The following is a 23,498-nucleotide window of genomic DNA, read 5'->3' on the forward strand; positions in this document are numbered from 1 at the left end:
CATGGCGTCGATACATCGGCTCTGTCTTATTTACGGATTTTGGTCATTTGCGTAGCTGTTAAATCGTAACAGTTGATCGTGACGGTACCTTAAAGGGTTGAATTTGCGTTCAACTCAGCAGATATATCCACCAGCCCTACAAAATATTTTTATTTTCGACAAATGAAATCTGCTGACCGTGAATGTTTATGTTGTGGTTATTTGAAGTTGTTATTGCGTGGATCTGTTTCCATTGGCTTATGAATACAAGAAGTTGATCTTGCTATGAGTTTTGTTTATAGTTTTTTTGTTCCTTTGGTATATCGTGTGTTCGATGTACTTCGTAAACTACAATTTTACTCCTTTTCATAACTCCGTTGTTGCACGTGCTTACGTCATCTTTTTATCGTGATGGCTAGGCCATATTCAAGGCCAAATGAAGCCGATATCCTTGAATTTTCAGATGATTTAGACAGTAATATTGACCTTCATGTGCCGAAAGTGATTCCCGTTATGTGGGAAGTGACACGGTCGTAACGGCTCACCGTGCATTGGACCGCGAGGACCTGACATCGATGACCATTACATGTACACTGAATAACTTTGTGCAATGCCTCATGAGTGAATTGCAGCACACACATCATATTGATATCAAATTATTCAGAATTAAATGTTCTTTCTTTCATCTGAGTAAAGAAGGAAGACGCAATAATGTCTGATTTTTCTGTCATTGAAAATCATAATTTTTTTAAAATTTTTTTTCGAAATTTAATAATTTTTCGGGGCTTAACCAATAACAATACGTCCTAGGTATATTCATTTCTGAAATGCTCATAGTTTCTTGTATTAGTGTGATTTATTTTCTTTTAATGTGTGTTAAACTGTTTACGTGTTGAATTTTTGTAACTTGCTTTGGAAAATCACAAAAATTAGTCTGTCTTTGAGCAAACCCCTGCATATTGGCTGAGTTCCAAAGGGTTAATATCTGATCACACCCTGCAACAGATGCTACAGAACATAAGTAACCTTTACAAACATAACATGATTTCTGTATAGGTCAACCATAAATTATCAGAGTGGAAAACAATAAACCCAGGTGTAAGACAGGGTTGCAGTCTTTCTCCTCTCCTGTTCATAATCTATATGAATGATCTCATATGAGAATTTAGAGAAACAAGACATGGTTCCATCTGGATTAACAGAAATCTACAGCTGGACACAATATTTTTTTGCAAATGACTTAGACTGGTCGCCACCTCAAAAGATAATTTACAGCGTTCAATGTATAATCTAAACCTAGTCTCAGAAAAATACTCAATGGAAATATCCCCTGAGAAAACTAAGATAATAGCTTTCTGTGGCAAGGAACTAGTAAGAAGCAAGATCTGCTTAAATAACATTTTGGAAAGAGAAAATGATTTTAAATACTTCGGCTACAAACTGTATTTCTTTGAAGAACTGGACATGCCTGAGAAAATCTCCTAATTCAACAGATGTTTGGGAATCATCAGTAAAGATTTTAGACCATCATTAGTTCAAAAACACACCTGTACAAGAATCTAAAACCTTGGCAAGTCCTGTACTTTGCTGTGGAAGTGAAGCTTGGACTCTGAGGAAATGCGATGAGAGAAGAATAACTACAGCTGAAATGAAATACATGCAGTGAACAGCAGGAGTCACTAAGTGGGAACACAAAAGAAATACAGAAGTGTTGAATGAGCTTAAAAGCAGATCTATATTGCAATACATCTATGAATACGAGAGAAATTGTCTAGAACGCCTAAACAGGATGGACAGAAGCAGGATCCCCAAAGCAGTCATAAACTACTGCCCCGGTGAGAAGAGATCTCTGGGACGCCCCAGGAAGACAAGGCGTGAAAATGCAAATCTTTTGTACAGAACGTAACATACCTTCTATAGGACTAATACTGTACATGAAAGGATGTGATGATCATCTCATGTCATGCACGGATAAAGTGAGCGAGTACTGTGCTGTCATTGTTGCTATGCCGAGGAGTGGGCAGTGATGAGTCAATGGGAGGCAGATAAGCTGGGTGTGTCTGCCAACCAACTGATGAGAGAAACTCGCTGTAGATGAGAGGAGGGGGGGGGGTAAACACTCGTGAGAATGGAGGAAAAATCAGAGCAGTTATCTAATGTTAAGGCCGGGTGTTTCCCTGAACCTGAGCACCAGTTGATATCCCACTTCGGAATCTGTAAAGGCGAGAAGGTGGGAAGTTAGGGGTAAATGTTTAAGGACTTTAAGTGTGAAATATTCATCGAATGTGGTTTGATGGTGCATGGTGTGAACGGGGACAGGAAGCTCGATGTTGGAGGTTTTGCAGGTACTGCGATGGCCTCATATACGTGGGTGCTCAGCTCCAGGGAAGCACCCGGATGCAAATGAACACTCCAGAGCTTTGACATTCAATCGAACACTTGCCATCGCAGGCTACAGACCAGCTATCAAAGACAGAACAGATGCTATTGCATGCCTACTAAAAGAAGGAAAAAAATTGTCATTGGTCAAGAGTTAAAAATAAAGCCCTATATTTTAATTTCTTCTATTCTTATTATAGACTATCCTTGGTAGGCTTGGATATGTAAGACGGACAAAAAATGTCTTCTTTTTCTGGTGCAGTCTCCTCTCAAAAAGATGGCAGCCAATATGGACTAATTTTCCCTAATTTGTGTCAGTTCTCTTGTCACGGTCACTGTATTATGAATTTTGAACCATTAAAACATGTAATCAATTTCATAGTAAAAATCCATATTGACAACTATTTAATAATTCAATTTTTAAGCGATTTATTTGGTCCACCTTTTCAATACTGGTTCGATATTCACTTGATTTAAATTATTGTTATTATTGTTATTATTGTTATTATTATTATTATTATTATTTGCATAAGGACTCTGTCAGATCATGTAGTACTTCTATGATTTGCCTTTCTGGCCTTCCATATGGCTTTCATTTTTTTTTTCCGTGGCTTCTCTTCTTTCCTTCAGTCCACTTGGTTCCTGGACTCCTTGGACATTCTCTGGCTGTACTACCACATGTTAACTATTTTATGGAACAGATAAACCTCAGATGGAACCTCAACAGATGGTTGAGGTGCTGGCCTTTTGACCTCAACTTGGCAGGTTCAATCCTGGCTCATTTCAGTGGTATTTGAAGGTGCTCAAATACGTGAGCCTCATGTCGGTAGATTTACTGGCACATTAAAGAACTCCTGCGGGACAAAATTCATACACTCACACTCCGGTATTTGTCAAGAACTAGAATTTATAATTTTTGGTGCAATACAGGTGCAGAGCTAAGTGGTGCAATTACTCTGTAACAAACCATTGGACACTGCGGGTTCGTTATACCAATTTACTGGGACGGTATCCCTGAACAACCTCCAAAAGTTTGTCCGAGTTTGGCTTCACCCCTGTATATTAAAAAAAAAAACAGTCTGGCTGGCTGCTTTTCAGTTTTGGTATTCCGTTTCACTCTAGACGTACTAGATGGCAGATGTGAGGCTATTTATGGATTGTAATAAGAATGTAAAAGAGAGGAAATATAAGTTTCTAGTAAGACCCCAAATAGAGTATGGTTCTAGTTTGTGGGACCCTCTCTAGGACTACCTGGAAAGAAAACTGAAAAAAAAAAACCACAAAGGAAAGCAGCACGATTTGTTCTGGGTGATTCGTGACAGAGTAGTGTCAGATGTAAGGCTTTTCAGGCGTTTGCTCTATTAACCAATGTTTCGTCTTAGGTCTGACACTAGACTCGTCAGAGTGGAATGTGTCAGACCTACCCACTGACACTGAGTGTATGCAGGTGAGCTTATCAGAAGCCTATATATGAGGCACAGTCTGATAACTGCATACGGGAAATAAATCTCCACAGTGGAATTATTGCCCGCCTAGCAATTCCGAATGGAAAATTCTAAATTCCCTCCATGGGAATTTAGAATTTTCCAAAGAGTAGTGTTACAAAAATGTTGCAAACATTTCCTGGAAAGACTCTGTAATAAGGAGATGAGCTACTCAACTAAGATCTGGTTCAACCATCTGCTCGTAAATTACAGTAGATTGCAGCTACGTGGGAGGTAACTTACCCGGGAGTGTAAATCACCTGGTACTTTGGCTTGCATGCAACCACCTCCCCGTAAGTGATAGGTAGCTACCCGGAGCTAGACACCGATATGTGGGGTTGGCTAGACTGATTTTCAGAGACTTCTCACTTTTGACTGAGGTGCTATCTATCGTTACATATGAAGCTCATTTCAATTGCCTTATTTTCCTGTATTTGCATCTGCTGATTATCACCAACGAGCCTATTTAAAAATATAAAAATAATAAGGGAAGTCTGTAGAGTAATTTATGTCAAGCTTTTGTGAGGTTAATCCATGAGGTTCAAAATCAATACCTAATTGGGCTTTAAATTTAGATTCTAATGTTTCCTTACGCCAGTTATAAGCTGTCATGTAAGGCAGCATTTCGGAATCTATTCCTGTAATAGAGCGGTCAATTTCTACGAAACACTTTTCCGTCTTCTCAGTACTCGATACAGATGTTGATTCCCATGGGGAATCTGAAATGTTTGTTCCGAATGAGTAAATTTAATACCAATATAAATGGTCCGTTATTGGACATTATACATTTTCCAGCCAACTCATTCCTGGTTACCAGCGTTTCTCCCCCGTGTACTAGGCTGGGCTCATCAGTTGGTACCTAGCACACCTACCAAGACGCATCGCTAGTGCATACCATGGAGGCCACTGCGTAGGCAACCAGGAATGAGGTAGCAGGAAAATTTATAATGTCCAATAACGGACCATTTATATTTGTATTGTCAGTACTTTGCATTTTATTATAATGTACATGTTTCGAGAGCTACTGCTCTCTTCTTCAGTTGTGCAAAATCATCAGACAAAATCCTTGGACTCGATACAGTTGTAGAATACAGTCATCAACAAAACTTTTTTTTAAAATGTACTTTTACCCCGATTTGTTTAACTTACTGGACCTATTAACCTTAAGTGAATTGAATAAAATTCTCTTACTATTGTTGTTTGTCTTCAATGCAGTGTCAGTGCCCTTTTTGTTAAAAATCTTTTTATTCCCTACAAGTTTCTGTTGTGGAATGTTATTACTGCCACATTCTTCGTTTCTTTTCATTTCCCAAACTTGATTTGCTCTTTATTTTGTCTACATATCTCTTTGAATATCCATTTGTATTCACGATCTTGTATATTGTATTCATTTCGTTTTTGAAAGCTTGTCTCTTTAAGGATAAATTAAGGGCCCTACTGATCATACTGTAAAGTGTTGCCTTCTTCTGCTGCCCTGGATGATTGGAGTCCTTCCTAATAATAGTACTAGTAGTTGTTTCTTTTCTAAAAAACCTCGTACTCTAATTCCCTACTATTTCTAGTCATCTTGACGTCTAAATAGTTCAGCGATCCTCCTTCCTCTGACTCCATTGTAAATTTCATATCTTTGTTGATTTCGTTCACCCTTCTTAACACTGCTACTGAACCTATTTCTTGTTCATCTATAATAATGAAACGGTTGTCCACATATCTCACTCATTTGATTAATCCTTTAATTTTCTCGATTATTTTATTTTATTCCAAATAGTCCATGTAAATATTCGCCAAAATACCATACACTGGGGAACCCATAGCCAACCTCTTTTCCTGTTTGTATATTTTGTTATGAAATCCGAGATAGTTGGTCTCTAATATGTATGCTAACAACTTGATAAATTCTTCAATCTCTAGTTTACTTAACCTGCCATGTTCTGATTAATTCCTTCTAACAATATTTATTGTTTTAGAGATGGGGATGTTGGAGTACATGTCTTTAATATCGAAACTATGAATTGTGTAATTTTCCTTCATTTCACTATTCCTTGTTCTGTTACAGAAATTTCTTGTATTACTGACTGTTGCCTCCGTTGTGAAATTAAAATGCTTCCTTAAGAATACCTGTATAAATTTGGCCAAACCATACGTCAGACTGTTTCTATAGTTTATTATCGGTCCTATGGGAATTTCTTGCTTGTGGATTTTGTGCAATGCCCTCATAGTGGGCATTCCTGGGTTCATATTTATTAGACTACTTGCGTCCTTGGAGTCTGAAACAAATCCTACTTCTTTCAACATTTTTTAAAAATTCTTTTGTACTACAGTACGTTTGTCGGATCTTTCTTACTAAAGTGAATTTGCCATTCCTTCAAAACTTCTCCTTTTTATCAATCTATTCTTTTTTATTCATTAAAAAGATCATATTATCCTTATCTGCTTTGTTTTCTATAATGTTGTTGCTTTCAATTTTCCATTTCAGTTCTTTATTTTTCTTACTATTATGATTGCCTCTTTACTTTTTATCTTAAACAATACTTTTCCCACTTCATACCTTGTTGCTTCTTGCTCCTCAAATTCCACCCCCCTGTGGGTGGGGGCGGTAGAATAACACCCACAGTATCCCCTACCTGTTGTAAGAGGCGACTAATAGGGGCACCAGGGGCTCTGAACTTTGGAGCATGGGTTGGCGACCACGGTGCCCTTAGCTGAGTCCTGGCATTGCTTCCACTTACTTGTGCCAGGCTCCTAACTTTCATCTATCCTATCCGACCTCCCTTGGTCAAATCTTGTTCTTTTCTGACCCGCCGCTATTAGGTTTGCGAGGGCTATGGAGTCTTTCATTTTCACGCCCTTTGTGGCCCTTGTCTTTCTTTGGCTGATACCTTCATTTCTTGAAGTGTCGGTCGCCTTCTATTTTTTCTCTCTGATTAGTGTTGTATAGAGGATGGTTGCCCAGTTGTACTTCCTCTTAAAACAATCACCACAACCACCACCTCAAATTCCACTTAGGATATGACCTGTTCTACTTCTATTATCTCCACTACTTCTCTTTTATTTTTTTAGTAATTTTTATCCAATTATGCTTAGGCCCTGTTTCTAATATTGCCATTTCTTCCCTGCTAAATTCTGTATCTGTTAAATTCTTAACTAGAGGATAGAATTTAATTCCCTTCCTCTTTGACCTCTTATTGTCTTCTTTATCATTTCTTTTCTCATCTTTCGGCCCCTTCAGTAATTCAAGTTTCCTATCTAATGCATCCTGCTTCATTATTGAGAATAAAATACACTGAATCCTCTACACTATCTTATATCTCGTCCTGTAGCAATGCCCGGAAAATCTCTCGTGTCTTCGCAAAATGTCCCTCTTCTTTATCAACTTCAAATGTTTTATAATTAATTTATTTGCTAGAAAGTCCTTAAGTTTAAGTCCTTAGATATTTTGACTATTTTGAATTATAAATTTTAGTTAATTTTCTAGCCTGGCTGGCATGCTCAGAATTGATTATTTTAACCATGTTGATTCAATCTTGTCCGTATTGACTTCAGCTGAAGAAGTCAGCAGTAGCTCTTAAAACATGTACAGTAGATAATTATAATAAAATGTAAAGTATTGACAAGGCGGAAAAGTGCTTCATAGGAACTGATCTAAGTCAATACGGACAAGACTGAACCAACTTGGTTAAAATAATCAGTAGAGTGGTCAAGGCTCTCTCTTCGAAATACAAGGTATGCAGATTCTCTTTGTCCTTTAAATTTAAATTCAAATTATTTTTGTTCCCTGCCGCTGTTCTTAACTCTTAAGTGCTTCGATATCACATCTTCATTATGGGCATATTGCCTTTGAGAATCCTATCTGCAGGCTTCTGTGAATTAAGTATCTCCACGATCCTTCACGTGCTACTTTACATAATATTGTGATTATATATTTCGATAAAATATATTATCAAGAAAAGAATGTATGAAAAGATGCATGCAGATAAAAACAACAGCTAATTATGAAAGTAAAAAATCAGCATAATGAGGACTTAAACCTTTATACTCCCTAATGTGAAGCGAGCATCTTAGCCACTACACTACAAGAATGCTTCAGGCAACTAGAGTACATATACTAAGTTATACCTCGTGTCTGAAAACTGACAAATAAAAATTGGAAAATTAAAGCTCATTTGAGATGAATTCCAATTAGGTGTTGATTTTGTATTCTTGTAAAGTTTCTTTGCAAAAGCTTGATGTATAATATGTGCCCCCAACATAGTAAATGCGAGAGGAAAGCATTCACATTCAAAATCTTGTTATACAACATCGATCACTGTTATGGTATTGTGCTTTTATAAGCATACTAAGCTAATTTAAGCTGTATGTCACCAAAAATACAGCTAATAAGGTTAAGCTCCTAAAACTTGCCCAGCAGGAAAAGTCTTGTTGGAACCCTCGAAGTGGCAGATATATTATGCGCCGGGTAACTACAATTCATGCTGCGAAAAGCGCTACCCCAGAGTGGTCGAACGGAAATGTCCCTTTACGCAGGGGGCAAGTTACGTGCTACTTTACCCGTAGGTGGTAGAACCAGCCCTAAGCAGTATGTTCCCAGCTGTCAGTGGAGAGATGGCATGGAATGACATAGGTAGACGAATAATCTTGAGGGAGTTTTTAAAGGTAAGAATGATGGAATTCTAGAGGATAAATTGGGGGAAATATTCATTTTCAGAAAGAAGATTAGGGAATGGATCATTTAAGAGGGGAAGTGTCTGGTAAATTTTATGTGAACTATGTTTTATCACTTTGAGAACTATTAGAGTAACTACATGGGTTGATTTTTTTTTTTAATAGTGGCAACTAAATTTTATTTAGATACATAGCATTCCTACAATGTTAGGCATTTTACAGGCCTTCGAAGTAATCACCACCGTTGTGTAGCACTCGTTCCCAGTGATGTGGAAGCTGTTCGATGCCGCTAAGAGCGCCTGATCTCTGGAGGTCACGGTCGGTGGCCTGGAGGATGTCATCCACTGTGCAGAAGCACACCACTAGAATTGGTGCTTTCATTTTAGGGATGAGATAATAGTCATAGGGGCTGAGATCTGGAGAATAAGGGGGATGGTAAAGCACTTCCCAGCCCCAGCAACTGAACAACTCATTTGCAGTTCTTGCTGCATGCGACCTTGCATTGTCAGGCAGAATGATGGGTGGGTTATTCAGGAAGTGTACTAGTTTTCTTCTTAGAGCTGCTACCAGGTTCTTTTTCAAAAATGCATAGTAATGCTCCGCATTAATGGTACGTCCTCTGGGAACAGTATGTTTTATGGTAATACCATCCCAGTCATAGGCAACGATCAGCATGGCCTTCCCATTGGTTTCGGTCGGCCGAACCGTTACTTTTCGCGGTGACCTGTGATGACGCCACACATTTCATTCATGTTTCAGCTGTGGTTCATAAGCCTTGTCTCATGTCTCGGCAATAGTGATTATCTGCCGTAAGATGGCCTCACATTTGCATTCATAGCGCTAGCGCTCCAAGTGCGTACAAGCTGCATCATATTGCAGCCATTTTTTATGTTCGGTCAAATCATGTGGAAACCATTTGGAGGCAATTTTCCACTTTCTCAACTGCTGCTTCAGGATTTGCAACGTGGTCGAAGGCGCCAGCCCTGTATCGTTGGCCAATTCAAGAATTATGGTGTTCCAATCTGCCAGCACCAATGCGTTCACATTGTGCATATAGTCATCGCTTACTGCAGGATGACCAGGCCACAGCATGTCTGTCACATTTTGTCGTCCGTCTTTGAAGGCCTTGACCCACCATGCTACAGTACGGAAAGGTAATGCACTTTCACTGCAAGCCTCTTGCAATCCTTCATAACACTACCTTGCATTGTGACCCCTAACGCATTCAATTTTCAACCAGTTCCTCCGATCTTGCTTCAAAATCATTACAGCTGTAATGCGCTCAAAAATGAGTTTTCGTTGTTTTCGCTGCTGCCGCATATGGTGTGCGGAGGGAGAGTTAATTTACGCTGAGGGAGTGTGGGTATCTAAGCTACCTCAGGTATACATTATATTGCATGGCTATGTTTCACGGCATTGTTACAGCATAGTTGCCACTATTAAAAAGTCAACCCATGTATAATAATGAGAGATTTTGATATACTGTAATGTCCTTTCCAGCAAAAGGCCGAAGAGGAGTGCAGGGAAGGTGCCTGGCTTCATTCAGCAGGATAAACTGCCAGCTCCTCCAGGAAAAGTGGAGAATCCCATCTTCGGCAACCAACAAGAACGTCCTGGAACCCCACAGTACACAGCTACTGTCAAGAGTGAGTAATATCCCAGCTACTACACACACTTACAGGGCCGCCCAGATAGTGTTACAAGCGAATATCACTTGAGTAGATAGAAAAAACTGAATGCTTAATCTTCCAAATTTTATTGTAGAAGGGGTTTCGGAATTTTCAATGGAACTAAGATAAAACTTTCAATATTTTTTCCTAAAATGACTTGTTGAGCAGTTAAATTTCTTTTTTACAAATTTCTTTGTTGCACCGACACAGATACGTTTTACGGTGATGATGGGATAGGGAAGCGCTAGGAGTGGGAAGGTGGTGGTAGTGGTGATTGTTGTTTTAAGAGGAAGTACAACTAGGCAACCATCCTCAATTAACACTAATCAGAGAGAAGGACTGGAAGGGGTCCGACGCTTCAAAAAATGAAGATATCAGCCAAAACAAAGACAAGGGCCACGAAGGGTGTATAAATGAGTCTCCCTAAGTCTCAAGTGCTCTAACACCATCAGGATCGCAAAAGAACAAGAATTGACCAAGGGAGGTTGGATAGGACAGATGAAAGTGAGGTTCCTAGCACAAGTGGAAGCAATGCCAGGACTCAGCTAATGGCCCCGTGGTTGCCAACCCACGCTCCCAAGTTATGAGCCTTTGAGGTCCCATTTAGTCGCCTCATACGACAGGCAGGGGATGCCGTGGGTGTAATTCTACAGCCCTCACCCGCAAGGTGTTAAGAGTGGAAAGAAAGCGGCAATGGTCTTATGTGGTAGAGCCGCAGCATTTGCCGGGTGTGAAAATGGGAAACCACACATATTCAGGGCTGCCATCAGTGCGGTTCAAACCTACTATCTCCCATATGCAAGCTCACAGCTGCATGCCACTAATCGCACGGCCAATCCGGTTTCACCACCCCACCTGCTTTTAATCGCACGGCCCAGTACACACACAACTTCCCATCAGAATCACACTGTACGGTTACAGTGGTTGTAGTTCCTGATAACCATGACAGAGTGCTTCAGAATAAACCCAAGTTTCCTGTTGTATGTTTATCGTGAGCTGTGAAAAAGTTTCTTTAGGAAATTTTTTTTTGTTTTTGGGGTGGTTGAAAAAATTATCTCCCGAGTATTACACTACGAATACATGTGGTTATAACATATAAAAATGTAATTACCATCAGATAAGTAGTTTTCCGTGCACCACAAAACCAGACAATATTTACTGAAACTGCAAATTAAAAAATAATAAACTCAAAATTAATTTCTTATGTTGTAATGCAGAATTAAACAAGGAAAATGTTGGTATCACTCATTTTGCAATAGGCCAGTTGGTTCAGTTATAATTAATGTCTAACCTTCAGTGTCCATAGTAAAAAATCTGACAATAGTTTGGGCATTGACTGTTAGTTACCTATTCATGCACAGTGTCAGTAATTGTTCTTTGTCCTAGCCTATATTACTGCTTGATTATTGTTTATAAGATGGCCTAAATTTTCTAGTAGGCCTATTCCATACATGAATGAAGAAAAGGTTCACACACACCACCTTTACAATACAAATTGCCTGTCTTTATCAAGTCAACATTAAAATTCTATACATGTTTTGTCCTTTATAAGGACATCTTCAGTCGAAAACTAAATGTACAGACCTTAAAATTGTAACAAGGTTATTGAACATATTAAGTATAAAAAAATCAACAGCGATTGCATCCAGTGATATATGAAACGTCATCATAATACTAAAATATCAGAATTTTAAATACTTGGTGTACTCGTTGACTGCTGTTTGCATCCTCCCCTGTCCGAATTGGCCTAGCTCACCTTGAGCTAAATTGCTGAGGCTCAAGGTGAGAGCCAGATAGATTTGGACAGAGGAGGACGACAACTTTATTACTGCAATACACCCCTCAAAGCAACTTATGCAGTTCAGATCAAATATTTCATCTCCTTGTAAATTTGCTTACAAAGCAATCAAGGCTTGCAACAGTCTGTGCGCATTGGACAATTACACAACAGTCAACATTGAGTGCATCAAGTATTAATTCATCACAAACAGGCTCACCTTAAATTTTCATCTATGCTATTTTAAACTCAGAAAGTTTTAGTATTGTGCGAACCATGTGACCTTGCCATGGGGGGGAGGCTAACACGTCCCAATAAAGCAGATAGCCGAGCCGTAGGTGCCACCATATCGGATGGTTATCTGCCAAGAGACCAGACTAATGAATAAATCATCGAAAGGGAGGTAGCAGCTTTTCAGAAGTTGCGAGGGTGGCAGTGTAGATGATTGGCTGTTATGGCCTTGTAGTAAAACTCAGCGTAGCTTAGCTGCGTTGATGCTGCTACACGGCTGGAACCAATGGAAAACTACAGCCGTAACTAATTCCCGAGGACATGCAGTTCTTTCTGTATGAATGAGGTACTGATTATGGCTTCCTCCCAGGTAAAATATTCCGAAGGTAAAATAGTCCTCCAATCGGATATCTGCGTGGGGACCACATGAGAGGGGGCAATCGTCAGAAAGATGGATAAGAAAATTGCTCACTTGGAACATTGATATAGGAATTAGAAAGATGTTTGTAGCGTGGCGTTATATGGAAGTGAAACTTGGATTATAGCTCAGTAAGAAAGAGAATAGAAGCTATTGAAATGTGGTATTACAGAAGAATGCTGAAGGTGAGATTGAATCTCAAATGAAGAGATACTGAATCAAATTGGTGTAGGTGATCAATTTGGCTAAATTTGACAAGAAGATAAGCTAGAATGATAGAATACGTCTTACGACACCCAGGACTTGTTCAGTTGGTTTTTGAAGGAAGTGTAGGTGTTAAGAATGGTAGGGGTACACCAAGGTATAAATATGACAAGCAGATTAGAGCAGATGTAAGATGCAGGAGTTATGTAGAAATTAAGATGTTAGCACAGGATACATTGGCATGGAGAACTGCATCAAACCAGTCTATGGACTGATAATACCAATATAAATGGTCCGTTATTGGACATTATAAATTTTCCAGCTAGCTCATTCTCGGTTGCCAGCGTTTCGCCCTCGTGTGCTAGGTTGGGCTCATCAGTTGGTACCTAGCACACCTACCAATACGCTGGCTAGTGCATACCGTGGAGGCCACTGCGTAGGCTAACTGGAGCCACTGGCATTGCCAATGCACTAAGAGACTTTGTCTCATCACTAAAAATTGATGCCTGCTTGACCATCAGATGATATAGATGCTGATTCCCATAGGGAATCTGAAATATTTGTCCTGAATGAGTAAATTTATAATACCAATATAAATGGTCCGTTATTGGACATTATAAATTTTCCAGCGTATTGGTAGGTGTGCTAGGTACCAACTGATGAGCCCACCCTAGCACACAAGGGCGAAACGCTGGCAACCAAGAATGAGCTAGCTGGAAAATTTATAATGTCCAATAACGGACCATTTATATTGGTATTATAAATTTACTCGTTCAGGACAAATATTGCCGATTCCCTATGGGAATCAGCATCTATATCATATGGACTGATAACTCTAACAACATGATGTGATGTTTCATAAGTCGCATTTTAGCTAGACGCATTTGTCATTGAATTCTTATACTTAATATGTTCAATATCCTTACTACAGTTTTAAGGTCTGTACATTTATTTTTCGACTAAAGATGTCCTGATAAAGGATGAAACATGTATTGAGTTTTAGTGTTGTTGATGTCTTAATAAAGACCAATAATTTGTATCGTAAATGTGGGGTGTATTAAGAATAAATTGCCTCCTTTCTCTCCTTTACTATTTTGTCCATAACAAAAGAGGTGAAAGCACACTCCCCTGTCTTAGTCTGGTTTCATTTCTAAACCATTCCATCTTTCCAACCAGAGTCTGTATGCTGCTGATGCAGTTGTTGTACATTGCTTCTACCATTTCTGCAGTTTCCTTTTCAGTCACTTATTTAGTTTAAATGTAACCTTCAATCACTGTTGCAACTGCTGCTGTCACACCAGGTATAATGGCTCGTAATGCAGCAGGTCGTGCTAGCAGCGGCAGTACGGTGAACCTGCAGCCAAGCACCAAACATAAGGTGGCACCCCTGCCACCTACTTTACCTGCAACGGCAGATTCTGCGTCTGGTGGCAGCAGCACAACGCTAGATGGCTCGGGCTCCATACCACGGCGAGTGAAAAAACTAAGCTGGGACGATGAAACGGCCCAACCCACCAAGGTATGACATTTGTTCCATCAGAAATGCACACCATTCATTTATTTATTTATTTATTTATAACACAATTTGAAGACATCAGTGTATCAACATATGATTGTCCTTTTTGTAATTTTGTATTCATTTTTGTTTCCTCCTTCTGTTACTCCCTCTTCCCACACTAACCTCTCATCATGTTTATTCTGTCGTGTGTTATTCTCATGTAAATAAAACGCAGTGAAATCTCCTTAGTTTGTTCCTCGTTAACATGTTTTTCCCACCTAGCACGTCGTAACGACTTAAATCTATAAAAAAATACCTTGCATATAACTTCTCCAATTTTCTCTATTACCGCTAAGTACGATCACATTTTTCCTAGCCCTGAAACTTTTCTTTGTCATCCCTTGTGAAAGAAACTTCATTCCCAAATGAGGTAAGAGCAGTCGCCACAGTTGCGCGAGTACGGGAAAGGTCTTGAACTCCGGAACTTCACAGGTTAAGCTACAGCTTGGGGGTGCAAGCCATTAGCCTCAGGAATGTTCAGTTATGCTTGTCGGTTGGTAGCGAGATTGCTGAAGAGCACAGTGAGCCTGTTCGTGCTTGTATTTTGCGTTCCATTCAGAAGTTAGAAATTTATTTTGTGTTGATTGGCACAGTGAAGAGCAGCAAATATTTGTCGCGTGATAGTGACCTGCATGATTTTGAACAGTAAATCTTGTCTTTTACCTGCTGCCTCTTTCACTTTGCATAATTCTGAGAAGAGTATCTGACCATCTGCGGAAAAAATGTCCTGACAGAATTGTGAAATAATTTTACTTCAATGGACAGCTTTAGATGGCTTTATCTTTGGTATTCGAACACTTGAGGTGAATCACACATGAATAAAATACATTCGCACTCTGTGAAATGAAATTGATGCTGGAAAAGTGAGAAAAGTACTAAGAGAAAAGGCATTCTGTGAGTGATGTAACTTGCAGCAAAAAGGAAAAGATGCCTGTTTATACAACAAACATACTCTTGGTAACTACTAGAGTTGAGACCATAAAGACTTGTCATGTAGTGAATGGCATGAGGCAATTAAGATGACAGCAAACATTTCAGCTGTTAGATCAGTGCCAAGAAGATCTCTGAACGATTCCCTTTGTAGGCGGTGCCTCGAGACTGACCACATGTTAATTGCGACAACTCTGGAGGACCATGCTTTCCAGGTATTCAAAGACATTTGTGGCTTAGTGGACAACAGAAGCCCCAGAAGGATCAACATCATTCCCTTCAAAAATAAGAAGAGACGGTACATCATCGACACCACTGTTTGCTTTGAAGGCCATAAGTCAGATGTCAACCTCAAGAAGAATATTTACTTACCAACAATTCCTTACTCATCATTTTCATTTCCCCTTGTCCAGCTCCTGGCAGGTCAGGATGTAGATGGCACTTCTCCACCGTTGCCTCTCCTTCCACCACTCCTCTTCAGTAACTGCATTCCAGTCCAGTCTTCTTTTTCTTATAATGTTCTTCAGAGTCCATCCATCTTACTCTGGGCCTCCCTCTTGCCTGTTTATTTGTTTATTTATTTATTTGTTTGTTTATTTGTTTGTTTGTTTATTTATTTATTTAATTTATTTATTTATTTATTTATTTATTTATTTATTTATTTATTTTTATTTATTTATTTAATGCAGTTTGAAAACATCAGTGTATGAACATGTGAATGTCCTTATGTAATTTTGTACTCATTTTCAGTGTTTCCTCCCTTTATCGCTTCCTCTTCTTGCACTAACCTCTCGTCGTGCTTATCCTGGCATGTTATACAGGGTGATTAATTTAAAAGTTCAGAGTGGAGTGCCGAGGATTAGGCGCGCTGGGAAGCAGAGACAGCGAGCACAGTGCCCGCCATGACAAGCAGGCATATTCGGCTCAAAGAAGCGGCATGATTACGTCTATAGAAACTAAATGAAACTGAACTCTCCAGCTACATAGATGCTCTAGACAAATAAGTAAATGAATAAACAAATAAATGAATAAATAAACTAGGAAATTAAACTGAACTCGCCAATATTTACAGATGATGCTGCTGAAAGTGATTTCCTTCAGCTGCAATGCAAGCTTCACATCTTGTAATGAGATTTTGAAACACACTTTGTAGTTCATAGACACCGATAGAATGCACAATGTTCCTAATTTCAATTTTTAATTCTTCTGCAGTTTGAGGATTATTCCTGTAAACTTTTCCTTTAAGATTTCCCCATAGATAAAAATCACATGTGCTTAAATCAGGCAAACAAGGGGACCATGAGCTTTTACTGATGATTTGATCATCATCGAACACTTCCCATAACCGTCGCATAGAGCTACGTGCCGTATGGGCCGTTGGACTATCCTGCTGGAAATAGTCGTACCTTTTCTCTTCTTCAGTCAGTTCAGCAAAAAATTGTTCCAGGATGTTGTGAATATAACGGTCAGAAGTAATCGTGTCCTGAAAAAGTATCGGATCGATAATTCGTCGGTCACTGATAGCGCACCACACACCCACCTTCACATTGTGCAGAGGTCTTGGCTGTAAAATGTGCAGGTTGTCTGTATCCCAGATTCTATTGTTCTGTGAATTGACATATCCACTCAAATAAAACCAGGCTTTGTCACTCATAAAAAGAAAGTTCGGATTCACAATACCGTCGTGGACACTATTCATTAGCCAATTGCAAAATTATATTCTTGCATTGAAATCTGTAGGCAGTATGTTATGGACTGAGTCTGATAAGATCATAAATGTAACAATTTTGCTGCATTACGTGCTGAAGAAGGTGAAATACCACTTTCCTGAGCTACTCTCCGAAGCAACTTATGTGAACTGACCTGGAGTCTTGCCTGTAAATCTTTAAACCTCTCCCATGAGAGAGCTGTTCTTCTTTGCTTCTTTTTCTTATTGCTTACAGAACCAGTACTACGCCACTTGTAAACGAGCTGATGCACGTAACGTTTTGATGCTATTGTCGCACCAGGAAATTGTCTACAGAATTTTCGAAGGCACCTTTCAACTGGTTTCTTCTTCTTGTGCAAATAAGACTCCACCAAAAATATTCTTTGCTCTATAGTGTATTTAACCATCGTGGTAATAACCTCACAACACACCTTAAAAGTCCAATAGTTTCTAGCGAACTGATGGAAAGAGTGCTAAAGAGCTGCACGTTGGCAGTGAACACTTCTTCTCTCCCCAGTGTTGACGCAAGCCATATGGTGCTCGCTCGGGAATTCCGACGGCATGCAAGCAGAAGTCTGAACTTTAAATTATTCTCCCTGTAGTATCCTTCTCTCCTCTATCTTCATAACATGTCCAAACGATCTCGATTTATTCTTCTCCATCCGATCACTGTTATTCTACCCCTAACTCTTTTCTGACCTAGACATTTGTTCATCTGTAAGGGGCAGCCTAAACAATTGCTGGCAGTAGCTCTAAGATGCCTTCAGGAGTGGCGACCCCATCGTAAGAATAGCCTAAAATGAGTGGTGGTAATTGCCAACAATTCCTTACTACAGAGATAAATACTATCTAGAGAAATTGACATAGTGGGTCTAACGATTGCCGCCTTTATTTGGAAACTTCTGTCTCTGCCAGTTACAACGTTAGAGGAAATTGCTACTATAGCCTTAAAGGGTTCATTCTGAATTCTAAATTTTTGTTATTATTAGGTTACCATCTAAATTTCTTTTCTAAAAATGAATGTAAAAAAATATTTTGTCACAAGGCAGACATAACATACAAAATATTTTCAATAATCATCCTTAATAGGATAAGTTTACAACTTGTGAAAGAACTAGGAGAATATCAAGGAGGTTTCAGACCCTGGAGGAGCTGTCCTGATCAGATCATGAGTCTTAAGTTGATAATGGACTATAACAGGAGAAGTAACAGAGATATGGTGATGACATTTGTAGATTTAAAGAAAGTTTATGATTGCATCCATAGAGAATCTCTGTTTAAAATTTTAAGACACCTTGGACTACACCCCAAATTAATAAACATGATAAAATTGACTCTCACCAACACCAAATCAAAAGTGAAGTTAAGGGGTGAAACATCAGACATTCGAAATTAAAACTGGGCTACGGCAGGGAGATGGGCTCTCACCACTATTATTTAACTGTGCTCTAGAAATGGTAATGAGGGAATGGTTTAGGAAATGTCCCCCCCAAAATAAAGATTGGCCGAAAAATCAAATTGCCTGGGTTTTGCAGACAATTTAGCATTACTAGCAGTGGACATGAAAGAAGCAAAAACCTAGATATCAGAACTTCAAAACATTGCAAATAAAATTGGCCTCAAAATATCATTTGAAAAAACAGAAATTATGCTGCAAAAACCAACACAGCTAAAAGAAGTCACCATAAATGGTAATAAAATCAAAATAGTAACTCAATTTAAATATCTTGGAGAAGTAATAAAACATGGCCTAAATGAAAAATCTCAACCCAAATAAGAACAAATAGATTAGCTAAAGCACAAAAGTTAACATGGGATATCTACAAAAAGAAATGTCTATCAATAAATACAAAAATAAAACACTAGAACACAGTTATAAAACTGGAAGCTACATATGCAGCAGAAACACTCTTTTACCTGAATAAGCAATCAAAGACTGACAGACTTCAGAAAATTGAAAGGAGGATTGGAAGAACCTGCATCAACAAAAAATACCAGAAAGATGGATAGTGGCGGTTAATGCCTAACAAAGTCGTGTACAAAGAGCTAGAACCCATGACAGATGCTATGCGTAAGAGGAGACTGGGATTCTTTGGACATATCATGAGGATGCAGGACTCGAGACTTCTGAAACAACTAGTACAACACAATCTCGTCTCAAAAAATACCACAACAGGATGTAAATGGATCAGAGAAGTAAAAGAGGATCTGAAGGAAATAGGCCTTACAACAGAAGACACCACAAATAAGATAAAATTGAATACAAAACTCAAGAATACAAACCTCCGCTTTACCCTTACACAAAACAAACCAACACGCACATTTTCAACTGAGGAAAGGGCACGAAGATCGGAGCGTCTGAAGAAGTACTGGGAGGACCGCAAAGCCCGAACAATCCCTTCAAAGAGATCTGAACGACGAACCGACTAAAGTGATCCTGTGTGGTCATAAAAAAAGAAGAAAAAAAAAGACAATAAAAATATTTGTTAGTACTCAGGCACTTCAACAACCTGGCATAAATTTGACTTTGCATCTACTGCAGTGATAACTTAGTGATAGTTTTTATGGACATCAAGAAGGCCTACAACAGTGTGCTTAGAGTGATAAGGGAATGTGTAAAAGGTATAGGTGTGCCAAACCTCCTGACTGATAAAGATTCTCTATCCAAAGTTCTTAATCAGTGTCCAGATAGGGGTTGGAGGATCAGATCGGTTTGAGATCAAAAGAGGAGTCCAGCAGGGAAGTAACTTGTCACCATACCTGTTCATCGTTGTCATGGATGGATCATAAAATCCATCAAGGAACATTGCAAAGAGCCTAATATTTGCAGATGATGATCTGATCTGTGGAGAAAATGAAGCAGAAGAACAGGAGAAATTAAATCTTTGGAATGGCAAGTTTAAACATCAGTAAAACAAAAACTGTTGAAATGATTATCAACAGGAGAGGCACAGTTTCAAACATTTTCCTGGAGGGAACTCTGTTATAGTCTGTTTCTAACTTCAAATACCATGAAAGTATCAAATCAAAAGATAACACAGAAAACCAAAAAATGCTTAACACGATTCAGAAACCTTTTCTATTTTACTTTCAAGTAAGAAATCTACTCTGGGATGATAAAATATTTCAACACAAAACTGACCATGTTTTATACCTGTTTCATTCCAGTTCTCACATATGAACCCAGAACATGTACATAACAAGGCTAATAGTAAAGTCCAGTTAACAGAAATGAAATTCATCAGAACAATGAACCAAAAGACGAGGAAGGATAGGATTAGAAATGAAGCAAACTGGAAGGAGGCTGGCATCAAAACACCTATTACTGAGCTTTTAGGAAGACGCAGGCTACAATGGTTCAGACACGTTACGAGGGTGGACAGAACGAGAACGAGGAATTACTTTGACGGAGAAGTAAAAGGACAAGGAATCGGTGGAATCAGAGGTAAACAAGAGGAATGTCAAGTGGAAGAACATAGAGGAACAGAAACTATACTTTGACAGGAAGAAGTGGCGAGTGTTTGTACACCACACCCGGGAAATTGGAGCTGAAAAATGATACATTGATAATACCTCCGCCTATCATTGGAGGCCATCCAGATTAGAAGCAACAGTCTCATCGCACTTTAGGGATGCGGATTTTGAAAGAATATGGATACGAGTGAATCTTTACATGTTTGAATATTATAGTTTATTGAGAACTCTGATAATTATTCAGGATAAAAATGACTACCAAAATGAAAACCAAGAAAGACAAGATCAGGAATGAGAAGATTAGAGAAGAAATAAGAGTTGGTGATTCACTCCTCAATGAGATCCAGGTATCAAGACTGAAGTGGTTTGATCACTTGAAGAGGATGCCAGCAAACAGAACTGCAAAGAAGGCACTTGACAGAACAGTATAAGGAAGACGATCCATGGGAAGGCCACAAAAGAAGTGGATAGATCTGAACCTGCAGCCACTGAAATCTGCAGCTGAGGAAAACTGCACTGTTGTCAGATATGTGAACAGCGAAGCGGCAGTTGGCAGAGAATCTCTTAACTCTGAGCATGGATTGGCAACGCTGATAGTGCAGTGCTGTCCATTCGAAGCCGGTCCTCTCCAGATCAACGTATTCTTAAAAAATGGCAAAAATGCATCAGAATGTTACTGAGGATTACATGAAGCTTTTGGCGAGAATGTATTATCATACAGGGTGGTTGGGCAATGGGTCAAGGTGATTCATGTGAGTCGGAATGAGACTGGATTTGCATCGCACAGGTCGGCTGTCCATTCCTCAAGATCAGATTGATATCTGGCTAAATGGTTAGCATGCTGGCCTTTGGTCACAGGTCCCAGGTTCGATTCCTGGCAGGGTCGGGAGTTTTAACCATCATTGGTTAATTTCTTTGGCACGGGGGCTGGGTGTTCGTGTCGTCTTCATCCTCATTTCATCCTCATCACGATGTGCCTACGGCTGTCAAATCAAAAGACCTGCATCTGGCGACCTGAACTTGTCCTTGGACACTCCCGGCACTAAAAGCCATACGCCATTTCCATTTCAGATTGATATAGTGAGTGGTCTCGTTTCTGTAGACCATCAATGGACTGTCCGGGAATTATTCATTGAGTTTGGTCTCAGTCATCAAATGGTGTTGCACACAAGGATGAAATGTCTTAACATCAGGAAAATTGCACCCCATTGAGTTCACCAACTCGCAGACGTACAGAAATGGCACCGGTGTGCACTTATGCCAATGGTGGGATAGGAAAGGCCTAGGAGTTGGAAGGAATCGGCCATGGCCTTAATTAAGGTATAGCCCCAGCATTTGCATGGTGTGAAAATGGGAAACTGTGGAAAAACACCTTCAGGGCTGTTGACAGTAGGATTTGAACCCACTATCTCTTGGATGCAAGCTCACAGCATGGCCAACTCGCACAAGCCTGTATTAAAACGTCAGACGAATGAATGGCGGCACCCAGGTTCGCCACGTCCACAGAAATTTCGACAGGATCCCAGTCCGGTGAAGCTTATGATGATTGTGGCATATGACTACAAGTGTAATTTTTGCACATGCTTTGCCTGAGGGACAAACCGTCAATAGTGGCTACTATTGCCGATTTCTGGAGCGACATCTGCATCCGGTTATGCGGTGCAAACATCCATGTTTATTGCGAGACGATCACCCTATCGTGTTGCACAACAACGCATGTTGTCATGTCGCAAACAGTGTCAAGCTCTTATTGCATCAGTGGCCACGGGAGATCTTGGACCACCCTCTGTACTCACCAGACATGAGACCTTATGACTTTGACCTGTTTCTGAAGGTAAAGGAACCCCTCTGAAGCTGCCGATTTTCCGACTTGGTATCTGTATTCTGTGCAGAGGGAGTTCCAGACATTTAGCAAAAGATAGTAGTCTGCGGGCAACTACATTGAAGGAATGCAATGCAATCACACTTCTTAGTTCATTAAATATTGCCACTATTTTATTAACAGCCTTTGTTAAAATACACTTCTGTAATGAGGGGGCCACAATCAGCATTTAGATAAGGGCTAGCAACGTGCATAATGCACAGGTAAATGATGACATATAAAAATCCGGGACTTGCTCATCATAATCACTTTTGTTACTGAAGTGCAATCTTGACCTCCCTGTGCTCCTCTCCCCCTCCAAAACATTATCAATGAACGAAGGTAAGGGCATCCTCATTAGTAATTTTTAGCATCAGATGTTTCTTTCTGTTAGTTTCCCACACTTATTTCTCATTGCAGACTGAGTTGGACCCGGATGTGAGTGTGACACCACTCTCCGGTCAAGATGACCAAATGAACCTCACCGTCTACTTCTGATAAAGACTTGTAGGTGAATTGTAATATATATATAAAATAGCACAATTCCATGTTCCTGGTTGTGATTTGTAAATAAGATTTATATATAAATATATTTTGTAATAAGTTGTATACCAAATGTTATTTTAACATTCAAAATGTATAAATGATAAATGTCTTCCACAAAATTCTAAATAAAACTCTATATAATAAGTTTGTAAGGCTCATTTTGAGTCCTCATAAAATGCAGTGCTGTATCCTTATTTATTCCATACTGTGATGAATTTGACTTTTTTCCACACTCAAAATTATAGAGAAAAAACTCTCTTTATGCTTCGGTACCTATTTTCCTTCCATTCTTATTAAGCACATTCACTCTCAGATCCCTCCACAGGACATCATTATTAGATGCCTCCCTGACTTGGTAGGTAATATGTAACAGTCCTGTGTTATAAATCCTAAAAATCTGATAATTTGTGCATACCTTCACAAGATAATATGGTACGATGGCTTTACTTGCCTTGACTATTCATTATATAACTTGGCACCACCTGAATTCAAAGCACACACTTCACAGACCTTGGGATAGGCACATTTTTATTTAGATCACATTCCAAAATGCAGGAAATTACTGCAAGCTGTAGTAAAATATTTATCTGCCCACTATCTACCGGCATACTGATAAA

General features: G+C 39.3%; 1 protein-coding gene across 5 annotated transcripts in view; it reads left to right on the forward strand.

Annotated features, from left to right (window-relative positions):
- The window catches only part of Cad96Cb (protocadherin Fat 4-like Cad96Ca), a 328,400-nt gene extending 305,343 nt beyond the window's left edge, over positions 1–23,057 (forward strand). For 2 of the 5 annotated variants that reach the window (XM_067158408.2, XM_067158411.2), the window contains 3 exons: positions 10,005–10,150; positions 14,106–14,323; positions 22,756–23,057. In XM_067158408.2, coding sequence (XP_067014509.2) covers positions 10,005–10,150; positions 14,106–14,323; positions 22,756–22,833 — 442 coding nt within the window. In that variant the 3' untranslated portion in view covers positions 22,834–23,057. The remainder of the gene's footprint in view (positions 1–10,004; positions 10,151–14,105; positions 14,324–22,755) is intronic. The other 3 variants (XM_068230420.1, XM_067158409.2, XM_067158410.2) reach the window with 3 other exon arrangements.
- Positions 23,058–23,498: the final 441 nt, after the last annotated feature.

Source organism: Anabrus simplex, chromosome 14, assembly GCF_040414725.1.
Source record: "Anabrus simplex isolate iqAnaSimp1 chromosome 14, ASM4041472v1, whole genome shotgun sequence".
Classification (NCBI taxonomy): Eukaryota; Metazoa; Arthropoda; class Insecta; order Orthoptera; family Tettigoniidae; genus Anabrus; species Anabrus simplex.